The 20490-nt window shown below is 34.8% G+C and overlaps 1 protein-coding gene across 1 annotated transcript in view; it reads left to right on the top strand.

Moving 5' to 3' along the window:
* The window catches only part of LOC142358721 (sodium/hydrogen exchanger 9B2-like), a 64418-nt gene extending 47112 nt beyond the window's left edge, over window positions 1-17306 (top strand). Inside the window, exons 8-14 of the mRNA XM_075410258.1 lie at window positions 1205-1322; window positions 3056-3162; window positions 9761-9901; window positions 11199-11367; window positions 13247-13540; window positions 16147-16332; window positions 17063-17306. Coding sequence (XP_075266373.1) covers window positions 1205-1322; window positions 3056-3162; window positions 9761-9901; window positions 11199-11367; window positions 13247-13540; window positions 16147-16332; window positions 17063-17069 — 1022 coding nt within the window. The 3' untranslated portion in view covers window positions 17070-17306. The remainder of the gene's footprint in view (window positions 1-1204; window positions 1323-3055; window positions 3163-9760; window positions 9902-11198; window positions 11368-13246; window positions 13541-16146; window positions 16333-17062) is intronic.
* The last annotated feature ends 3184 nt before the right edge of the window (window positions 17307-20490 follow it).

Here is a 20490-nt window from a genome sequence, read left to right as displayed (position 1 = left end):
TATATATATACATACACATATATATATATATATATATATATATATTCATTTGGCCTCATTTTGTGGTGAATAAGATATGTCTTTAATTGGTTTTTGGGTAGAAATCATTCTTGTCAGTAATCAGTATAAAAACACATAAAATCTAATAGAATTTAAAAAACGCGCCCCAAATTAATCCGAAAAGCTTTTGATTATAAGTATCCGGGATGAGTCCAAATCTGGCCCCGATTTTGCTTTGCTTCACGCATAAACAATCGACTTTTTCTCACGTTTGCATAAAGACCAATTATTGAATGAAATATATCAATAAACCAAAATTAAATTATGCATTTTGTGTAACTATTGAGCAAATATTCCGAAAAACCGGCAAAAGACTCCTTTAGGAAAAACAAGTACGTAGCCTTTTTGCTGTTTTCAAGGATCATGAGAGAAGATATTACGTCTCCACTGCCACCATATATAAACAAATTGAGATAAAAAGCCGAATTTGGAGGAACTTTGATAAATTCTGCTTCTAAATACTCCGGCAATTCGGAAAGTTCAGCAAAATTTTTAACTAAAAGACTGGGATAAAACCAATCGACATGCCTAAAAGTAAAACCAATAACATTTTTTAAAACAATTATTACAAATATTGGCAAAATTGAAAAAGTTTGGTGAAAAATATACGATAAATGTCAATAAACGCAACGAAATTCTGTCTACTATTCACAGAACTTGAAACCTTGATAACTCTCTGTGATAAAAGATAATAAGAAAAATCGTTTTAATTCCATTTTCTACGCTGGACGGGCTTTCTATTGATACCAGTCTCAACTCTCTACGTTGAATTTATCGCTCGGCCAAAATCGACTGAACAAAAAAAGAACCTGTTTGAATATATAATTCCTCCCCCCCATAAGTGGGTCGGAACAATAACTGTGTTCTATAATTTTCAACTTTTGTAAAAATAACCGCACATGGAATTCAACTATCAAATTGTGGCGGTGTTGACTGTCAATTTTAAACCATGGGAAATTTGCATTAAAAAAATAATTTACTGTTCCTGTTAAGTTTGTTGAAAATTTTTTTAAAGATCCGCTGATCTTTTTTTCCGCAACATTCGCACAAACTTTTAATGAAACACCCGTAGCTAACTAATGAATTCTATGCGTCGTTTTGGCCCATGCAGCCTTATTGTGTACAATAAAACCTCGTTGTTCAGGAGTAGCAGCCGCATTGGTGATTGGAGTGATAATGTGGTACGTGCCCCCTCCCAAAAAGAACGAGCTGGATTTGGATGGACGTCCAAAGAGAAAGCAAGAGGATCATACCACTGCCAGGTGAACACATCTACGCTATGCACAGAGTGCTTCTCACCCAATCACGGAGTAATTTAGAAATTGTAAAAATAAAACCTAATTTACTTGTTAAGCATCTGAGAATCAACTAATGATTTATAAATATCATTTATCGATAAAAAATGCTTGGCTTTAAAGGTAAAATGGCAACACCAGAAGACTGCTTTTTAAAAAGTCTCAACTAATCATGACTGTAAATTGACAAATAATTTTTAAATGGTGAAAAGTTTCTGTTTAAGTAACGTAGTTCATTCTAATATTGCATTCTTCGAGTAAAGAACTTTTGTCTGTCGCAGAACAGGCTGTAGACATGTTTGCTTTCTGCTTATCCTAAAAGACTAGAAAAAAGCGACTTCAATTTTTTTTAGGGTAGCATGCTGAGTTTGTAAGAACTTCCCGAGTCGAGGTGTCACCGCTAAAAATTGCTAAAAGATGTAAGATTTGCGGTGAATTTGAGTAAAAAGTGTAAGATTAGCGCTCAATGCGATGAATACGGTGAAAAAAAATTAAGCGGTGAAATTTTTTTTTCACCGCATAAGCGGTGAAGTAAAATTTTTCACCGCTACCAGCAGTATGTGGTGAAAAAAATTATTCACCGCTACCAGTAGAATGTGGTGAAAAAAATTTTTCGCCGCTACCAGCAGAATGCGGTGAAAAAAAAAATTTTATCGCTAAAATCGCAAATCTTACAAATATTCACCGCTAAATTCAACTCTTATCTTAAATTCACAGGAAATATTATGCAAGCAAGTGACAGATGGCGCAGTGGAATAAGAAGTTGGTGACATGCGCGAGCTGAGTGGTTCGAATCCCCTGTACGCAATGTTCTTTTTTGTAAGAAATCCGGTGAGTGCGGTGAAAAAAATTTTCACCGCTAAATTCAACGCAAATCTTACAAGAATTCACCGCTTTCACCGCATTCAACGCTAAAAGATGCGGGCGCTTTGCGGTGAAAAAAGTTTTTTTTTCAACGCTATTCACCGCTAATCTTACATTATTTTTTGATAAAACCTCGACCCGGGTTTTTTTGCTTAAGTACACCCAATTCAACCCACGTGGACCTGAAAAAAATCAATAACATGGTACAAATTATATCACATTATTTTGGTCAAATTTATTCTCGCACCCAAGCGCCATCGTATTTGCTACACCCAGTTCTTGATTAGCTCACATAAAAAATAAAACGATTGCAGATAGATCAATTTCGGGTATCCCTGTTAAAGTATAACCAACATCACTGGTTTTTGTCGAAGTTTCAAATGAAATCATAAAATCGAACTATTAGTGATGAAAGCTGCTAACTCATTAACTATGTTTTCTACGACTGTAACTCATTAACATCATTCCCGCCTAACTATATCTGGACATTAAGTTGTCCTTACTCAATACTGATCTTCACAATATATTGTGTTCATGATCAGACTTTCGTGCGTTCTTCCGTGTTTCTGGACTATGTAAATTTGAACGCACGACACCCCCGTAGTGCGTTCATCTGGTTCTGGACATATCGACCTTCCATCTAAGACCTCAGCCTGGGTAAATTTATTATGAACTAACAAGAGTACCTTGACTGTTACTCCATATTGAAGCTGTGAACTCATAAACAAATAAGCGATTACCCTTTGAGCCAGTCGCCAGCAAAATAAAAATGTGTCATTCATGTCATTAGTCTCCGAAAAAGTATCCTTTCGGTATTTCACAGAAGTTTTGTATAGGTTCCTGATGCTGTTTGGAAGCGGCATCCTGTTCATGTTCGGAGCCCGCAAGCTCCACCTGGCAGGTGCAGGTGCTTTGGGGACCCTATGTGCTGCCTTTTTTACAGGTAAGTGAAATGACCAAACAGAGCAGCCCGAAAATTAGACACATTTCACAGTGTGGTGATTGGTTACGTCATTCTTGTTCCGATTTAGAGATATCTCATAATTACTTGCGAAGTTTGTTTGCTGTTTGTTCATACATCATTTCTGAGGAACTATTTGTGATGCGAGAAGCACACAAAGCTGCGCCTCTCGGAGTATTGTTAAGCTCAAAGCAAACAAGGAGGCTCGGTAATGTGCAATATTGCACATAACTTTCCGCCCCCACTCATCCATATTCCTGGCGTAATTATCTGCAGATGAGGTAGAGATGGGAAACTTTGGTTCGAGAAGTGGGCAAAACATTTGGTTAAAAAAGATATCAAGCTCATACATCTTCTCAAGCAGAAAAAGGCAATTTTATCAATTAAACACCGAAGTTTGCGAAAAAAAAAATTGAGAACCTGAATTCTCATTATATCTAATTAAAACCATAGAAGAATTGATTATTGACTCCAACACTAATTTTTCTGCTAATAGCAGCTTTTGAGTGTCAAAATAACAGCAAATAAACCTACATAAGCTAATATACGCAAACAAAAGGGAAAGAAAATTAAAACTATTTCCTCAAACACTAGTGGTGTTAAAAAACACCAATCACTTGTTGATGAAATTCCGCATACTCAAAAAACAAACACCATTTAACATCAAAAAACAACGAAATTTACAACTGTGAACCTCAAAATTTTTTTGAAAATTTGAAAATTAATTGCGTCAAAGTAAAAAGAACAAGTAAGCAAAAATCAAAATCTTAACGACCGCATAGAGTTCATTGCTCATTGCTAAACTTTTGTTTCCAATAGGCAGCAAAAAGGGAAAAAACAAAGAATAAAAGCATATGAAGAACAAAAATATTAAAAATCAAATAAAGTTTCTGGGAAAAAAGTTCGAGTAGCGAGGAACATTGACTGTAAACTGAAACAACTATTCAAATTGGAACAAAGCACATGAGAAGGCCAAGAAGCCATCTATTATTTTTTAAAGTGAAAATTGTGTTTTTAAAACAACAAAACAACAATTTTGCATAAACCAAAAAATTAAAATTTTCAATACCAAGAAACATCACAGTGAAAACACCATTAGATGAAAACAGAAACACTACGAGATTTCAATTATGTTTAACTAGAAAGCTGACAAGGCCTGGCATTAGGTTTAGAAACATGTTGATAAAAAAATTACTTTCCTAAGTCGGATTCAAAAAAGTAGCTGCAGAAGTCGTCTCAAATGAGCGAGGTGAATGACTCATAATCAAATAACATAGCAATTGATTAACAAACAAAATAGAATACAATGAAAATTGACCCTATGAAATCCAGTTCAGCTGTGGAGTAGAAGCAACCAAATAAATCGATATCATTAATATTACGCAGCGCGATCACATGATTAAAAATACAACGAGGAAGAATTTGTATAAAAAAAAACAATATAAAAGCTCGATAAATTGTGAATTGGAACAAAACAGTCAAAAAAATGATTATTGGTTTGTCAAAATTTCAACGAGTCATCATGTTGACAGTTTCGATGCTTCGTGTTGGGATAAAAATCGCAGAGCAGATTTGTCGAAAAACTATTGTCAAGCAAGGCAACAAAAAATGAAAAATAGCAAAAACTTGGCAAAAACTAATTTTTTTTCAAAAAAATGAAGCAATGAAAGCATGAATTAAAAAAGTAAAAATATATAGGTAAAAATAATTTTTCTCATCAAATATTAAAAATTAACAATTCAAAAAAATAACTCAATGATAACTAATTTTTAATAGGACCAATGGGACCTGACAATGAAGATGAAACTTTTTATTCAGACATCAAAAGCAACGAAAAAGGCAAAACTCAAAGCTCACAGTTACTCAATAACAAAGAGTTAAGGAGTTCAGTTAAATGACAACAAAATTTCTACGGAGATCAACCACTATTCCGCATATAAACTTGCAGCTGAGACCACTAAAAAGACATTCTAAAAACCAATTACAAGAACGACTAATAGGGACAAAGCTCAAAAAATGCCTTACTTTCGTAAACGAAAGTAAAAGTCATTTTCACATTTCACTGTCTGTTTCAAATAGTGTAAAACTTTGTTTTTGGCCTTTAAATTGGAACAAAGCACATGAGAAGGCCAAGAAGTCATCTATTATTTTTTAAATTGAAAATTGTGTTTTTAAAACAACAATTTTGCATAAACCAAAAAGTTTAAAATTTTCAATACCAAGAAACATCACAGTGAAAACACCATTAGATGGAAACAAAAACACTACGAGATTTCATTTATGTTTAACTAGAAAGCTGACAAGGCCTGGCATTAGTTGTAGAAACATGAAACATGTTGATAAAAAATTACTTTCCTAAGTCGGATTCAAAAAAGTAGCTGCAGAAGTTGTCTCAAATGAGCGAGGTGAATCACTCATGTTCAAATAACATAGCAATTGATTAACAAACAAAATAGAATACATTGAAAATGGACCTTATGAAATCTGGTTCAGCTGTGGAGTAGAAGCAACCAAATATATTGATATCATTAATTTTAAGCAGCGCAATCACATGATTAAAAATACAACGAGGAAGACTTTGTATCAAGAAAAAACAATATAAAAGCTCGATAAATTGTGAATTGGAACAAAACAGTGAAAAAAATGATTATTGGTTTGTCAAAATTTCAACTGCACATCAAGTTGACAGTTTCAATGCTTCGTGCTGGGATAAAAGTCGCAGAGCAGATTGGTCAAAAAACTTTTGTCAAGCAAGGCAACAAAAATCGAAAAATTGCAAAAACTTGGCAAAAACTCAATTTTTTAAAAAAAATGAAGCAATGAAAGCATGAATTAAAGAAATCAAAAGACATATGTAAAATTAATTTTTCTCATCAAATATTAATAATTAAAAATTCAAAAAACTAACTCAATGATAACTGATTTTAAATAGGACCACTGGAGCCTGATAATGAAAATGAAACTTTTTATTCAGACATCAAAAGCAACGAAAAAGGCAAAACTCAAAGCTCACTGTTACTCAATAACAAAGAGTTAAGGAGCTCAGTTAAATGACAACAAAAATTTCTAAGGAGATCAACCACTGTTCCGCATATAAACTTGCAGCTGAGACCACTAATAAGACATTCTAAAAACCAATTACAAGAGCGACTAATAGGAGCAAAACTCAAAAACTCCCTTACTTTTTTAAACGAAACTAAAAGTCGTTTTCACATTTCACTGTCTGTTTCAGTGAGTGTAAAACTTTAATGTTGGCCTCGTGAGACCAAAGAGGCTTTTCAATCATCATACTAAAATACAGGATCACAAAAACTGCAAAAGTTTTGAAAACTTGAACGATTTTCAAAATTTTAATAAAAACACATATATCAGAACCATAAAAACCAAAAACCATGTCAGGAAAAAAAATTTTATTCGGCAGAACTACCTTTACTGCAGCAACCTACTAGTTGTAAGACTGTGTGGTACAACTACAAAAAAATTACAAGCAAATCGAAGCGATTCGCAAAAATGTTTTTGAGAGCATGGCGTTGGAGACATAAAAATTATTAGCATCCCGCATACCGATTCCAACCAAAACATATAATAAACAGTAGAGCACTTTTATTAATCTTTGTACAATTCGCGGGAAAATCAAGGAGAAAGCCGTAAAACATAAAGATTGAATTAAAGCACAAACAATTTTTTTCTAAAAGTCCAAAATTTGTTGCTCAAACACAAATTTCTGGCTTCACTTTGCTTCGTCGCTTCAATAACAGCTCCAATTGGAATTAGCTCCCTAATCAAATTTGATAGATATCAGGACAAAAATACACCTTTACTGCTATTGCTTATAGGTTTTTGTTCCAAAAGTTAAGAAAGAAATACAAAAAAGGTAGAAAATGACGCTGAACGTGAAGAAATTTTTCTTAGAGAGACCTAAATTTGCAAAATTTTTCAAGTTGTTGTTCTAAATTGACATGGCAGATGGCAGAGATCCGACGAGTTCTTTTGAGAGTTACTAGCAATATTAGCTGAACTAAATGATTTGGTTTTTGTTTAAAAAAGTAGGGTAAGGTATCAAAAAATCAAGTTGTGAAAAGAAGCCGCAATGGTCTAATAAATTGAACCCCAATAACTCGAAATAGATGAAAGCAAAAATAAAAACTTTCTAATCAGATATTCTATGCTTGACCGGCTTTCTAATGATACCACTCACAACTCTCTGCAATAGATACATCCACCCACTAAAATTCATCAGTTGAGCATTTTATTCCTCCCCCTCCGAGTGGCGTCCGGTCAATGAGTTTATTGAATGCATGCTATGTAAAAACAACCAATGTTTAATAATTTTTTTTTAAAATAATCTCAAACAAAGTTTGTAGCAATTACATTTGTCCTGTTGGTCTTTTTTATGCAATTTTTCGCTTGATCGATTTTTCGTCCTCCGACGCTTTTGACTTTTCATCCTCAAAAACGGGATAAACAGGTAGCCCCCGCGGGCATAAAGTGCTCTTAGAGCCTTTCAGCTCTGTTTCAGCTCTTTCAGCTCTGTTTTGGAGACTTATATTAATGTTGTGAAGGGCGGAAGAGAGTTTGAAGACACCCCCACTGTTGACCCTCCGCCACTATAGCCCCCCCCACCGCGCTGTTGCCCCCCAGTATTGCCCACTCCCTCTCTATCAGCCCCCGGTGCACTCCCACCCCACCCCCCCCCCCCCCCCCCCTCCCCCACCACCACCAACACCACCGTGGCTACGTTCAAAAAAGCGATCGCTAAAATCACGCAATTCTATACTAATTTTCAAATTTTTTTCAAGCTTTTTGAAAAGTTTTGTCATTTTTTGAGTTTTTTCAGTCCCAGGTGTCAAATAATCTCCTCTAGGTTTTTATAATATGTTACTGCATAGTTTCTAGTAGTAGTCGAATGCTTTCAACATTTTAACATCACGAGTTTTAGCATTTTTTTTGACAAAACGTGCAAATTTTTTCAACTTTTTGACATTTAGTTTTCAGTATTCAAGTTTTTAGGACCCATGGGCCCGAAAATCTCCTTAAGTGTTGATTGATAAGTCACTAAAAAATTTTTATGGCCATGGAATTGTTTTAAACTTTTTTATCACAAATTTTAGCATTTTTTTCATGCAGATTGCAATATTTTTTTTTCAAGTTTGAAATTATTGGACAATTTTTAGGTTTCGCCAGTCTCAAAAACCACTCAACAACGTCCTGTAGGTTTTAGTTTTAGGTTACTGCATAGCTTGTAGATTGTAGATGTAATGGAATGTTCTTCAAGATTGTAATATCAGCAATTTTTAAAAAATATTTGCAATTTTCAAGTTTTTGAATCTTTTTGATTATTTTAAATCAATTTCTCAGGCACCAGGGTCACAGGGACCGCCTACAAGGGTTGTTGATAAGCTTTCGCATAGTTTTTAAAATTAATGGATTGGTTATCAATATTTGAATGACTCCAGCTTTAGCAATTTTTTGATAAAATTTATTTTCTTTTTCAAATTTTGGAAAATTATTGTCGTGTTCCAATTTTATGAATTTTAATGAGCCACTGAAACTATTTAAAGCTTGAAATAGGGATACTGGATAGTCTCTCAAGACACTGACGTATTTTTGAAGATTTTAATACCTTGAATTTTAGCAAGATTTTGTTAAAAATTTGCTATTGTTTTCAAAATTTTTGAATATTGTCTTTCTGAATTTAACGATTGTTAGTGGCCAACGAAGCTTTTCAAGCCTTGCAGATGGGTTACCTGACATGACTCCAATGACAAAAAATAGTTTTGAACACTTTTACTGCAAAATCTGGATGCTTTTCTTTTAAATTTTGCAACATTTTGCAAATTTTTAAAATGTGAGTTTTTTGTTTGATTTATTTACTAAAAAGTACAGGAAACTAAAAGTTGAAGAGTCCAATCAAGCTAAAGCTAGTCTCACTAAATCGTGGCTACCTACTGACGAAGCCAACCGCTCGCCGGATGTTTGAGAGCAATTTGCCCGACGTTAGTCGGTTATGTTTTATAATTTTATTGGGGCGACATCTAGCTAGGACATTAGGGAGATTCTCTGATCAAGTAGAGTATACGGGGGCTTTTAATTTGCCCTGGCATAATAGAAACCAATATGAATCATCAGCGTAATTCCTCGCTAAGCAGAATTCCACTTTCAATTGAAATTATTCAATAATTTCAATTGTTCTATTGTTTCTTATTTTGAGCAAATTATTCAAAATTTTGATGCTTCTGATAATTTTCCCCATCAATTTTTGCAACGTTACTTGATTTTGCCTCAGTAGGTACCAACGCGCTGATTACTTGTAATCATGTAAATCTTTGCATTAAAATAGCTTTACTTTTGTTGGTTTTAATTAATAGCTTTCGCTGAGCTGTGCAAATTGCAGATTAGGTTATGGATTGTGATAGCGAAAGAGAGTATCAGCGCATATTTTTGCTTTTATAATACCAATCAAAACTGATGGTTTCCCCGCAAAAAAACTTAACTTTTTTTGAGTTCTTGACTCATCTTGTCAATTCGTGCATGTAGAGCTATTGGAAAGAGCCATGTTTTGGTGAGCGTTTGATGATAGGTCTGGGCTGGGACATGGAGACCAAGATGCCTGTGGGGACTGCATTCGGACATGCTTGGAACTCCCTTATGCCACTTCTGTTCGGACTGATCGGGAGTGAGATTGACCTCAAAGTACTCGCAGATCCAAACATTATTCTCAGTAAGACACAGGACTCACAGTTTTGATTACCAAAAGCGCTGAGTGTGCTTAAAATATTGTGAAGTGAGCTCAAAACTCAAAACCCTGAAATAAGTTGGACCGAATGATCTGAGTTCACCGAAATTCAGCGTATTCCACCTCCTTACTACTTAAACTTCTACATTTTTTTCTTGTTTCTCAATTGCAATTATGCAGCTCAGTTTTCTTATTCCTGACATTGAATTTTTAATGATCTTTGACTAATATTTTTTTTAATTTAAGCTGTGATCAGGAGAATTTTTTTAATAGTCCATTTGCAAAATTTTTTGCTCGTTTTGAGATTGGTAAAAATCTGAATTTAAAGAAGAAATTTAACTTTTTACCTATATTTGTTGCTTTAAAGTATAGTATCAAATAAAAGCTCGAGTATGAATACAGATTATAAATTATATAAACCAGATCATATGAAAAAGCAACTTCACCCATTAAAAACCATTAAGGAATATTAAAATTGCGGATTGTTTTCAACCATAACACTCTCAGTATAGGTGTCTCGAAAACAATGCTCTATCTGTGTTATACTGTATAACAGTATTATGATGGGGTGGCTTTCACCGGACATAAAATTGCAACTAACCAAATGGACTGAAAAGCAGCAAAAAGAGCTCATTATGGGCTATGAACTGAGGTCTGAAGCATTTCTGAAAAGGCCATTTGATAAAGAAAAATATTACAAAGCAAAAAATCTGTCGTAAATGTGAACAAAAGTTTCTGTATTCCTTAAGAAATCTGCACGCTTTTTACAAAAACGTTGATAAGCAATTATGTACAGCAGAAAAGGTTGCGATGTTACACAAATAATGTGGGAATGAGGGATAAAGGACTTTTCACGCCATTTTTTTGGGACAATGGGAAAAAACTAAGATTTGCTGTAGAAAAATTAGGAAGATCAATTTTCTCCAACCGCAGTAAGAACCCTAAACTGGCAACATTTTACCTTCTTAATGACACTTTATAAGGCGAACCATCTTTCCATTTTGTGGTACAATAGTTGTCTGTCGATGTATTCAATAACCCATTCTAAATTCAAAACAGTTTCATGTCAGCCCAAAAATCTTCCCAATAATTTATAGGAGCCGAAAAATAATCACGCAATAGTGTGAGTATTTCCTAAATGAAATCTTGTCAAATTTTCCCGAAGAATCAGGAAAGAAAACAGACGAAAGTTTCCTAAGGTTTAAAAGAGATAACATTTGTTTCTTTCAGATCAAAGTCGGTAAGTTTGAATAATTTATTGCAATATTTGCACGTGTTGCAGGTTCTCTTGGAGTGATAATTGGTGGACTATCGGCCAGATTTCTAGCCACATTTCTGGCAGTCCAGGGTGCTGGCTTCAACGTTCGAGAGAGGATATTCGTCTCTATAGCATGGATCCCTAAAGCCACTGTTCAGGCTGCTATGGGTAGCATTCCACTTGACCTTGCAAGGTTAACTTACGGTTTGTTTGATGATCCCAATAGAAAAGCTCGTCCATCTCCGACGTTTAACTTGCAAGATTCTCGCAAATGACGCTTATCTTGCAAGATTCTTGCATATCCGACGGCTATCTTGCAAGAATCTTGTAAGATCTCGCAAGATGGTGCGTAATCGTTCAAGACTCTTGCAAGATTTTTGCAAGATAGCCGTCGGTAATAGACTAGGGAAACTAAAGCTCAGACATGAAGACAAAATTTTTGGGAAAATGTAGAGTGCAAAACCAAGTAATAACTACGACAATATGGATAGAGTCGGACCTTTTCGTCATTTCAGTCAAATTGCGATCCTGACATGAATGATATATATCTTAATTTGAGGAGCAGCAAAAAATATATGGATCACAGAGAAACATTGAGGGATCTGTGGTCTGGAGGATTTAATAATAAATTCATAAAAGTAGATTTATGATACCGAATAGTTCGCCGTACACTCAGCACCCTAGTCTATGAAAAGAACTATTAATTCCAGGTGGGGTGGGGGGGGGTAAATATTGGATCAAATTACATGGTCGAGGAACCTAGTTCACTCAAATACTTTTGATGGGTCGAGTAGACATTTTTTCATAGGCATTTTGTGTCACACAGGGTCTTTTTATAGTTATCTTGAGTCAAGCAGGGTCTTTTTTTGGTTTCTTAAGCAAATTTGCGATTTTTACTTAAAATGTGCTTTTGTACATACAAAAGCAGCACCGATGCAAGACTGAACAGCAATGCACCAGAGCAGTCAAACCTAGAAAACAGTTCGAAAACTGCCAAAAAACTTAACTATTTTTGCTATTTTTAATATAAAGTAGTTATCGCAGTCTAATTGGACTACGTTTTATTGTCCAGCCAAATTCCAGGCAATTTTATTGTCGAACTAAATGGCAGGACACGTTATATTGTCTGCACAAAGTTGAGGACGGTTGTTTTAGTTCCAGCCAATGTCACGCAAATTTCATATAAATTCTTTTCATACTAAAATCTGTCGAGGACAGACTTTTTATGCCCTAAATTGGTCAAGGATGGTCTTTTAATAATTCCAGGTCTGCATTGGGGCAACGCCTGCAATTTTTGCTCCAGTCGTAAAATGTTAATGGAACTTCCTAGGGGAAAAGCTTCGGCAAAACCATGTAAGATAAACGATAATTAATTAGCTCTGCAAAGTTAGAAAATTTCCCACAATTTTATCACATAATTTTGCGGTGAAAGCACCGGAACTAAGTGTTAAGGGTAGATCTTACATACATTCAACGCATTCGCCACCAACCTTACAAGTTCTTCCAATTCTTAGCGCTGACATATCCGCTGGATAATAATCATCATTTGATAGTTGGTCTCCGTGAAACTTTAATGATCAATTGATGGCATTATTTGGGACCTTATACAGGTTAAAAAACATTTTTAAAAGAAAAACTGATAGCCAAAAAACAACAGGAAAGCATAATAACTGCGAAAATGTTTTCTTTATTTGTTGGGTGAAACTCCTAACTACTCCAGCGTAATGTGCTTTTCAATAAGAACCGCGCTCCCATTAGAAGTTCAATAATAACCGAGTTCAATTAGAAACGCCCTCCTAATAAGAAAAGCTGTTTATGTCTGATGAGATCCAAAAATTTCCCTAAGTCGTGTAGATAAAGTCTTGATTGCCAATAAATATGACATATAATTCAAAAGAATTACACACATTTCGATTTTAAAAAATATATGAAACTCATGAGCAGCTCTAAAACGTAGTGTAGTCGCCTCATTTGATTTGATTTTTGATTCTCTGTTAAATTAAGAAAAAACACAAATTTAGAAAACGCAGCTCATAAAGATATCAAAAAATATTGATTAGAAGTGGTTTCAGAGAGCAATTAGAGCGTGCCCAACACCACTCTACGAGCGTAGTCACACAATATCCTTCACACATTAATCACAACTTAGACATTAACGGAACTAACCTGACCTCAACTGCAACGGACAACTGGACGAGAGGGAACGGGAGTATGGGTGGGAATATTAGCATGAGTGGCGATGGCAGTCTTTTGTCGAGCGATGGTCTGGAATTGGCGGAGAAACATAAAGATTGGGGTGTAATCATCATCACAGTCGCAGTCCTCGCCATCCTCATTTCAGCCCCTATTGGTGCTATTGGCATTGGGTGAGTCAGACTACCACCCTATTCGACTACTTTTCTCCCTTTTCTCAACAACTTCCAGACTTACAACTTTAAGTAATCATAGGTTTTTGTCATTCACACTCACCGGTGTTAAGTTTTCCCCCGGTTGAGATCTTAGACGTTTTGTTAGCAGGTCATTGGTGTTGCGGAACATAAATTTGGCAGGTCTACTCGTATATTTTGACTATTGTCTGCGATGATAAATAGCTATTAGAGGTCCACCGATAAGTGTGGTCTGGCTTTATTTTTTTAAGTACCATTTTTATCTCGAGGTTCTGAACTGACCGATGTTGCGGTGTTATCTTGAAGACAACCCAGTGCATAGCCGACTGAACGCAATTAAATAGTTGGTCCGGGTTGACTCAAAATTGTGAATACCAACCTGGGATATAACGTTCTTAAATAAAAATCAATAATCATGTTTTGTTGTGCTTCGTGGGTCCAAAATTGTCCAAAGGCTAATGTAGGAAAAACTAATATAGGAAAAATTTTTTGGAAAAAAATCACGTCATGCACTGGAATGCAAACAATATGACTAACGTTTTTGCGACTTCCCACAAATTCTGATATTGATTTTTTTACTTTGACCATCCCAAAAATTATCGGCCGTTGGACCAAGTATTTTCTTCCTGTCAAAAATTTGTCTAAAAAAATCAAATTGGAAAAAATACCGTATTCCTATCACAGCTATAAGCAAAAACCGCAAACTTTAGAATAGTTATCCACGTGGGTTTTACTGTATGTTATTTCACACGTTTTATTCCGAGTTCATACAACCAAGTTTTATCCGTTTTCACTAAAAGATCATGAACCTTAAAATCTCATGAACCCAAAAATTTTAAAAATTGTTAAAGCAGATAAAATCACATTTAACTGCTATGTTTGTCCGGACTTCGATTTATTTGTCAAGCAAAGAGAGCAGCTGCATTTCAGTGGACAAATTTCTGCTTGCAAATAAACTATTGAGATGACAAATGAGCAGATCTGAGGTGAAATATAATTGAGAGTAGACAAAACTGAAGACTTCACAAGACCGTAAACCACTCTTGTATCATCGTAGAGCTTGGTGTGTAACCCTACAGAGCACAGGAAAAATTATAAAGATTATAAAGATGCTAATTCTCAACTTTTCAATATGGACGATAATTTGAGACTTGATAGGATTGCAAGCCTTTTTGTGCCTCAAAAAATATCAGATAAACATGCCTGAAAAACCACCTAAACTTGAACAGTTCAGTTAGATTTATCTCACCTGAAAAATACCTGAAATTCACCAAAATATTCAGATATCACTAACCGAACTTTTACTTCAACTCACCTGATTTTTACCTGAAAAATTACTTCAACTGTTTAGGTAGTTTGTAGAGTTCAAGTAATTTTACCTGAATTGAACCTGAATTCTACTTATATTTTGCGGAAAGTCACGTTTTGGAAAAAATTTTCTCACGTGACAAAAAGCGTTTTTTTTGCAATGGCAAATTTTCCTGGCAGCGCTCTTGTGGGGAAAAGTGAATCATTGAAGTTTAAAACAAATTTCAATTTGAGTCTGTCAGACTTCAAAAAACGGAAGGTAAATGAAGACCATCCTTTTATCATTACTGTTTCTAGGGTGATGGAAATCAAGGTGGTTTTTGTGATCTATTTTTTGTTGGAACACATTTTTCAAATTAAAGTCTATAGAAAAAATGATTGGATTCAAGTCGATCCACTATAAAATCACTGTTCAATTCTTGGTTTCATTCTAAAAGTTAAACGATCCTTTGATCCGTTGATTTCAATTGTTTACTCGATTTCTTTACGGCAATCCTTGATTAGGTGAAGAAAAAGCAAAGAAAGAGCTAGACACAACAGAAAGGCTCCAGAGTAGGAAAAATTATTACAAATTTAACCATAATTTTGCCAAACTCAAAAAACGGCTGGACGTTGCTTGATAAATTGTTGTTGTGTCCACTAGAATTTGTATTTTCGTTTTTCTAAAGCTTTCTTTCAGGAAATTGCACCAGAGCTTGGTTAGGTAGAAAATTACCTGAACCATTGTTCAGGCATGTTTCAGGTAAGTGTACACCTGAAATTCATCTGAACTTCCGATTACATTACCTGAACACGGTCAGCTAAATTTACCTCAAATTTTTTTAAAGTGTAAATTTTTTTGCGTTTTTCTTAAAATTTTTCTGAATTTTCATGCGCTCAAGAGTACCTGTGCCCACCCGGGTCGAGGTTTTGGGTAAATATTCGTAAGAAATGCGGTGAATGCGGTGAATTATCGTAAGAAATGCGGTGATTGCGGTGAATGCGGTGAAAAAAAATAATTCACCGCTTTTCACCGCATTTCTTACAAAAATTCACCACCAAATTCACCGCATTTCTTTTGTGGCTCTTGTGGCAGACATTTGTGCCTCTGTGCGTTCATTCATGTTTCCGAGTCATGTAAATTTGAACGCACGACACCCCATTGATGCGTTCCTCTCGGTCTGGACAGCAACTTTTAGTGAGGGACTTCAGGCTCTGTTGTATCCTCAACAAGCCTTCGGCCTAATTGATCCTCTAATTCCTAATTTATCTTTTGATCGTGTTTTGCTTTTGTTCAGTGTGACGGGTGATAAGTTACTCCAAAAGTCGCGCAGACAGCGACGCTTTTCCCGCATCAGACCCCAGGATGGTCAGCCACGTCCTCTGCACATGGACGGGGAGCAGATGGGAGGCAGCAGTCCAGACTGCGAAGACGACTTCAACAGTGACACTGATCGCCATCTGGATGCATTTGGCAGCAGCCAGTTAGTTACAAATGTCTAGACAATTCAGCAACCTTTTTCTTAAAAGTTATCAATCCGATAGTTATCATCAAACAATTTCTCAAAGATTCAACTCGAGTAATTTCGCAAAACGTCAACCACCGTACCCATTGAAGAAACCGTTGGTTTAAACCTCGAAAATGTACACTACGTTTGATGTGAATCCAAAACAAGAAAACGCTTCAAGTATTCTCGTCGTTTGAACAAAATGTCTGTTTTACATAGTTGAGTCCAGTCTGCCTTGCAACTAACAGTTAAACAACAGCGTTTACAGTTTAAAAATATGCCGGTTTTCAGAGCAAATGCCTTGAAGAGGTTGAAACTTTAGGTTAATTAAGAAATATATCGAAAGAAAAGTAATAAGAAATATATCGAAAATATATAATATTATAAGAAATATATCGAAAATGATGGTTTGATTGTCTTAGCATTTCCCATTTAATGGGTTCGTTTGTGCGCCACATGGTTATCGGAAAATTTGATGCATTCTTTTAATTTTCCATTATCTTTTTGGACTCGTGGTACCAAAGTAATTGCGCTCATTTCATCTGAATCCGGCTCATTTCTATCAGTTCTTAGATTTACTGCAGAATAGTTTTGACTCGGAAAAATATGGTTGATCAGAAAATGATTTAATATAATTGAACCGCCCGCCAATGGAAGGAACCCTATTTAATATTTGAATTGGTTCCACCTGTTCATGTTGTTTCAGCTGCTGACATGGACACACTACTGCATAACAGACCACAGAAGACAATTACCTCATTCCGAATAACTTCCAAAATTGAACTGAGTAGATAGATATTCTAGAGTATCCTATCCCCATATATTGTCATTAATCTTATCTTTAAACTGGACCCAAATGAGAGGCAGGAATGTGATTCAACTATCTTCAACTCACTTCTTATTTTTAATATCTTTCGGCAAATGAATGAATTCAAAATTTCCATTGTTTACGTAGATTTTTAAATGAGGTTCAATATATGGCTTTAAGGACAGCTGGACTGTATCTTGGCATTTGGTTATGAATTATTTGGCTGCAAATCAATTTCATGCTCGGAGCGATAAGAGAAAAACTGTCGATTAATAATTGTTAAATTGCGTGCTCCATAGAACCGAAAAAAAAACATAACACTCGCAGCCTCTTTGTAGTGTGATCAGAAAATGAAGAGTTGTTTTTTGAACAATTTTTCCACTGAGAACTCAATTAATGAGGCTGTGAATAAAAAACTTATTGAACAAGTATATAGTGAGATGTGAGAAAAGTGTTAACTGAATGGAATAAAAACAATGATTGATAACTGATAACTACATCATTTTTATGAAAATTTTCAATTCTTACACAATAACTTAGTCAAAAAAAAAATTTAGCGAAAAAAGGCTGTGTCCTTGAACTGACTAGCTGTCGGCTTCCATCCACCATGTCAAACAATGTTATTAGATCTGAACAACTGTACAAGATTGCTTTCCGATTAAGACCTTTTAAATTTTCTTATAGAATCTATTGTTTCTTTTTGTCTAGCATCAATTTGCCTATGGCTTGAATGCTTCAAAATTTTGAAATTATTCATTATGCCGCGGTTTGACCAATTACCTTTTCTGTTATCTTGTCTATTGTAGGATAAAACCAAAATGAAGTGAATTTCTTTGAAAATCCCGCAAAACGAACCAAGGCTCGCACACATTTTGTACTATTTGTGTGATTAACACAAAAACTTCAGGTTCTTACCGAAAAACAGTTTCAGTTGTAAAATGGACATTTATTGTGCGTCCGTTTCGCATTAAAAATAAGTAATGACAACAAAATTTTGTGTCATTCAAACAAGAAATTTTTAGAGTATAAAGCCAAAATTGCAAACGTGCCACTAATCATAGTTCTATATGTCTTGCTCAAACGCAATCATATTCGCAATCTAAAATAGCTGGGGGCTTTTTCCATGAGGTTTTGCTTTCTAGATCCATTGTGACTCACCCGGACCTTAGTCACATAGCATTACACTTCTAAAACGTTGTATCCAATTGTATATCGTCGGCCCAGTACTGTATCAGTGTATCCTAAGAGCATCTTGCTTTTCATGATAAGTCTAATATATACTCTTTTTTTCTGAAAATAGACTAAGCATCATTCGTTTTGATTCCCATGATGTTCATAAGAAAATCATAAAAATTGTAAAAAATTTTTTTAAAAAATGAAATTTTAGACGATGCACTTTGTGAGCATGACGACGGCTTAATCTTAAAACGTTGCTAGTATTGTATTAATATTTCGAAAAAATACCCGCCAGAACCAGTAAATACACGGCAAAACGTCTAAATTAACGCCGAGTGCCTGGAACCTTTAAAACATATTAATTCATCTTTACGAATTTGGTTTTTCAGAGATAAATTTAGAAAAGGTCGGTTTTTCCCTGCCAGAATTTGTCGTTTTTTCCTGTGCAGTGCAGTAACAGAATGAAAATTTTCCCTGTTCATAGAAAATCAATTCTTAATCCGTAGGCTGCTCATAGAATTTTCGGAGATCTGATTTTATTTATTGTCTGAAAATACTCATTTCTTAGTAAAAAGTGACATGAGTAGTATAAAATTCTGACTAGAACCTCAACGGGGGGGGGGGGGGGGGGGTTGCTGGACGGACAATTACTGCAGCGTGGCAATCTACAACGGGGTGGGACAATTAGAATTTTTTAAAATGAAGTAAAATGTCCCCCCCCCCCTATTTTACATATATACATACATATATATACATATACACAATACGTACATACATGCATATATATGTATACATGTATATGTATGTATGTATTTATGTATGTATGTATGTATGTATGTATGTATGTATGTATGTATGTATGTATGTATGTATGTATGTATGTATGTATGTATGTATGTATGTATGTATGTATGTATGTATGTATGTATGTATGTATGTATGTATATGTATGTATGTATGTATGTATGTATGTATGTGTGTATGTATTTATGTATGTATATGTATGCATGTATGTGTATGTGAGTATCTATATATGTATGTATGGATGTATGTATACATACACACATGCATGCATGCATGCATGCATGCATGCATGCATGCATATATACATACATACATACATACATACATTGCCACGTTGTAGATTGCCACGCTGCAGTAATTATCCGCCCCCCCCCGTTGAGGTTCTAGTCAGAATTTTATACTACTGACATGATCATAATCTGATCATTATTGATCCCAATTTGTTTATCAGTTTTGGGAAAATTATGCTTTTTTTTGACACAAAAAACTCGTAATGGGGAAAACGTCTAGCAACTGTTTGTGAATCATAATCAGCTGGATTTGTCTCCAATTTCCTGATCGGAACAGACTCTTCAAGTTCTCTGGTACTGATGTTCAACAATACAATGCATTCCGCAAAAACTGTGCATTTTCAATTGATATCCAGATGCTACTTTTTGAAATCAAATAACCTTTGTTTCCTGCTGCACAAGAAGATGAATTCCAACATTGTTTTGCCAGTTGTTGAATTCAAAGAATTGTTAGATCTTCTCGCTGTCAAGATGATCCAACAACTGCCAGTTGGTGCCATTTAAAGAATTACTAGATGCTATCAACTACTATCTGCCATCAACGACGATGCTATTAAAGAATTGTTGGATGCAAATTTTATTTCTGTGATTTTTGGTTAATGCATATACATTGCAACAAAAAGAATAGAAATCGTTTTGTGTACCATAGGTTGTTGATTGTGCATATATAGCCTTAGGATAAAACTCTGCTTCCGTATTAGCTGAAAAATAACAAAATCGAAGTTGATTGACAATTTATTGTTTAAATTTGTTTTTTTTTTTCGCTGTTGTCTACAATAGAAGAGAATTCATTTCAAATAGTTGAAAAAAATACAAAACTGAAAACAAATTGTTACTAAATTTCTGTTGTCCTGATGAGCAAAATGATTAAAATTTGAATTAATTGAGAATGTCATCTGGTATTTGAACAAGTTTTTCTATAAATGGTATCAACTGGCCCAAACTCGTTCCCTTTTTATCACTGTAAAATTGTGGAATTAACAAAAGTGTCAATGTTATCAATTTTTTAAAATTTAGTATGACTTCTCAAAACCCGTCTTTTAAAGATAAATGCAA

The sequence above is a fragment of the Convolutriloba macropyga genome, chromosome 2, assembly GCF_964194025.1.
Source record: "Convolutriloba macropyga chromosome 2, txConMacr16.3, whole genome shotgun sequence".
NCBI classification, from domain to species: domain Eukaryota; kingdom Metazoa; phylum Xenacoelomorpha; order Acoela; family Convolutidae; genus Convolutriloba; species Convolutriloba macropyga.
This window is presented reverse-complemented; position numbering and strand designations above follow the sequence as displayed.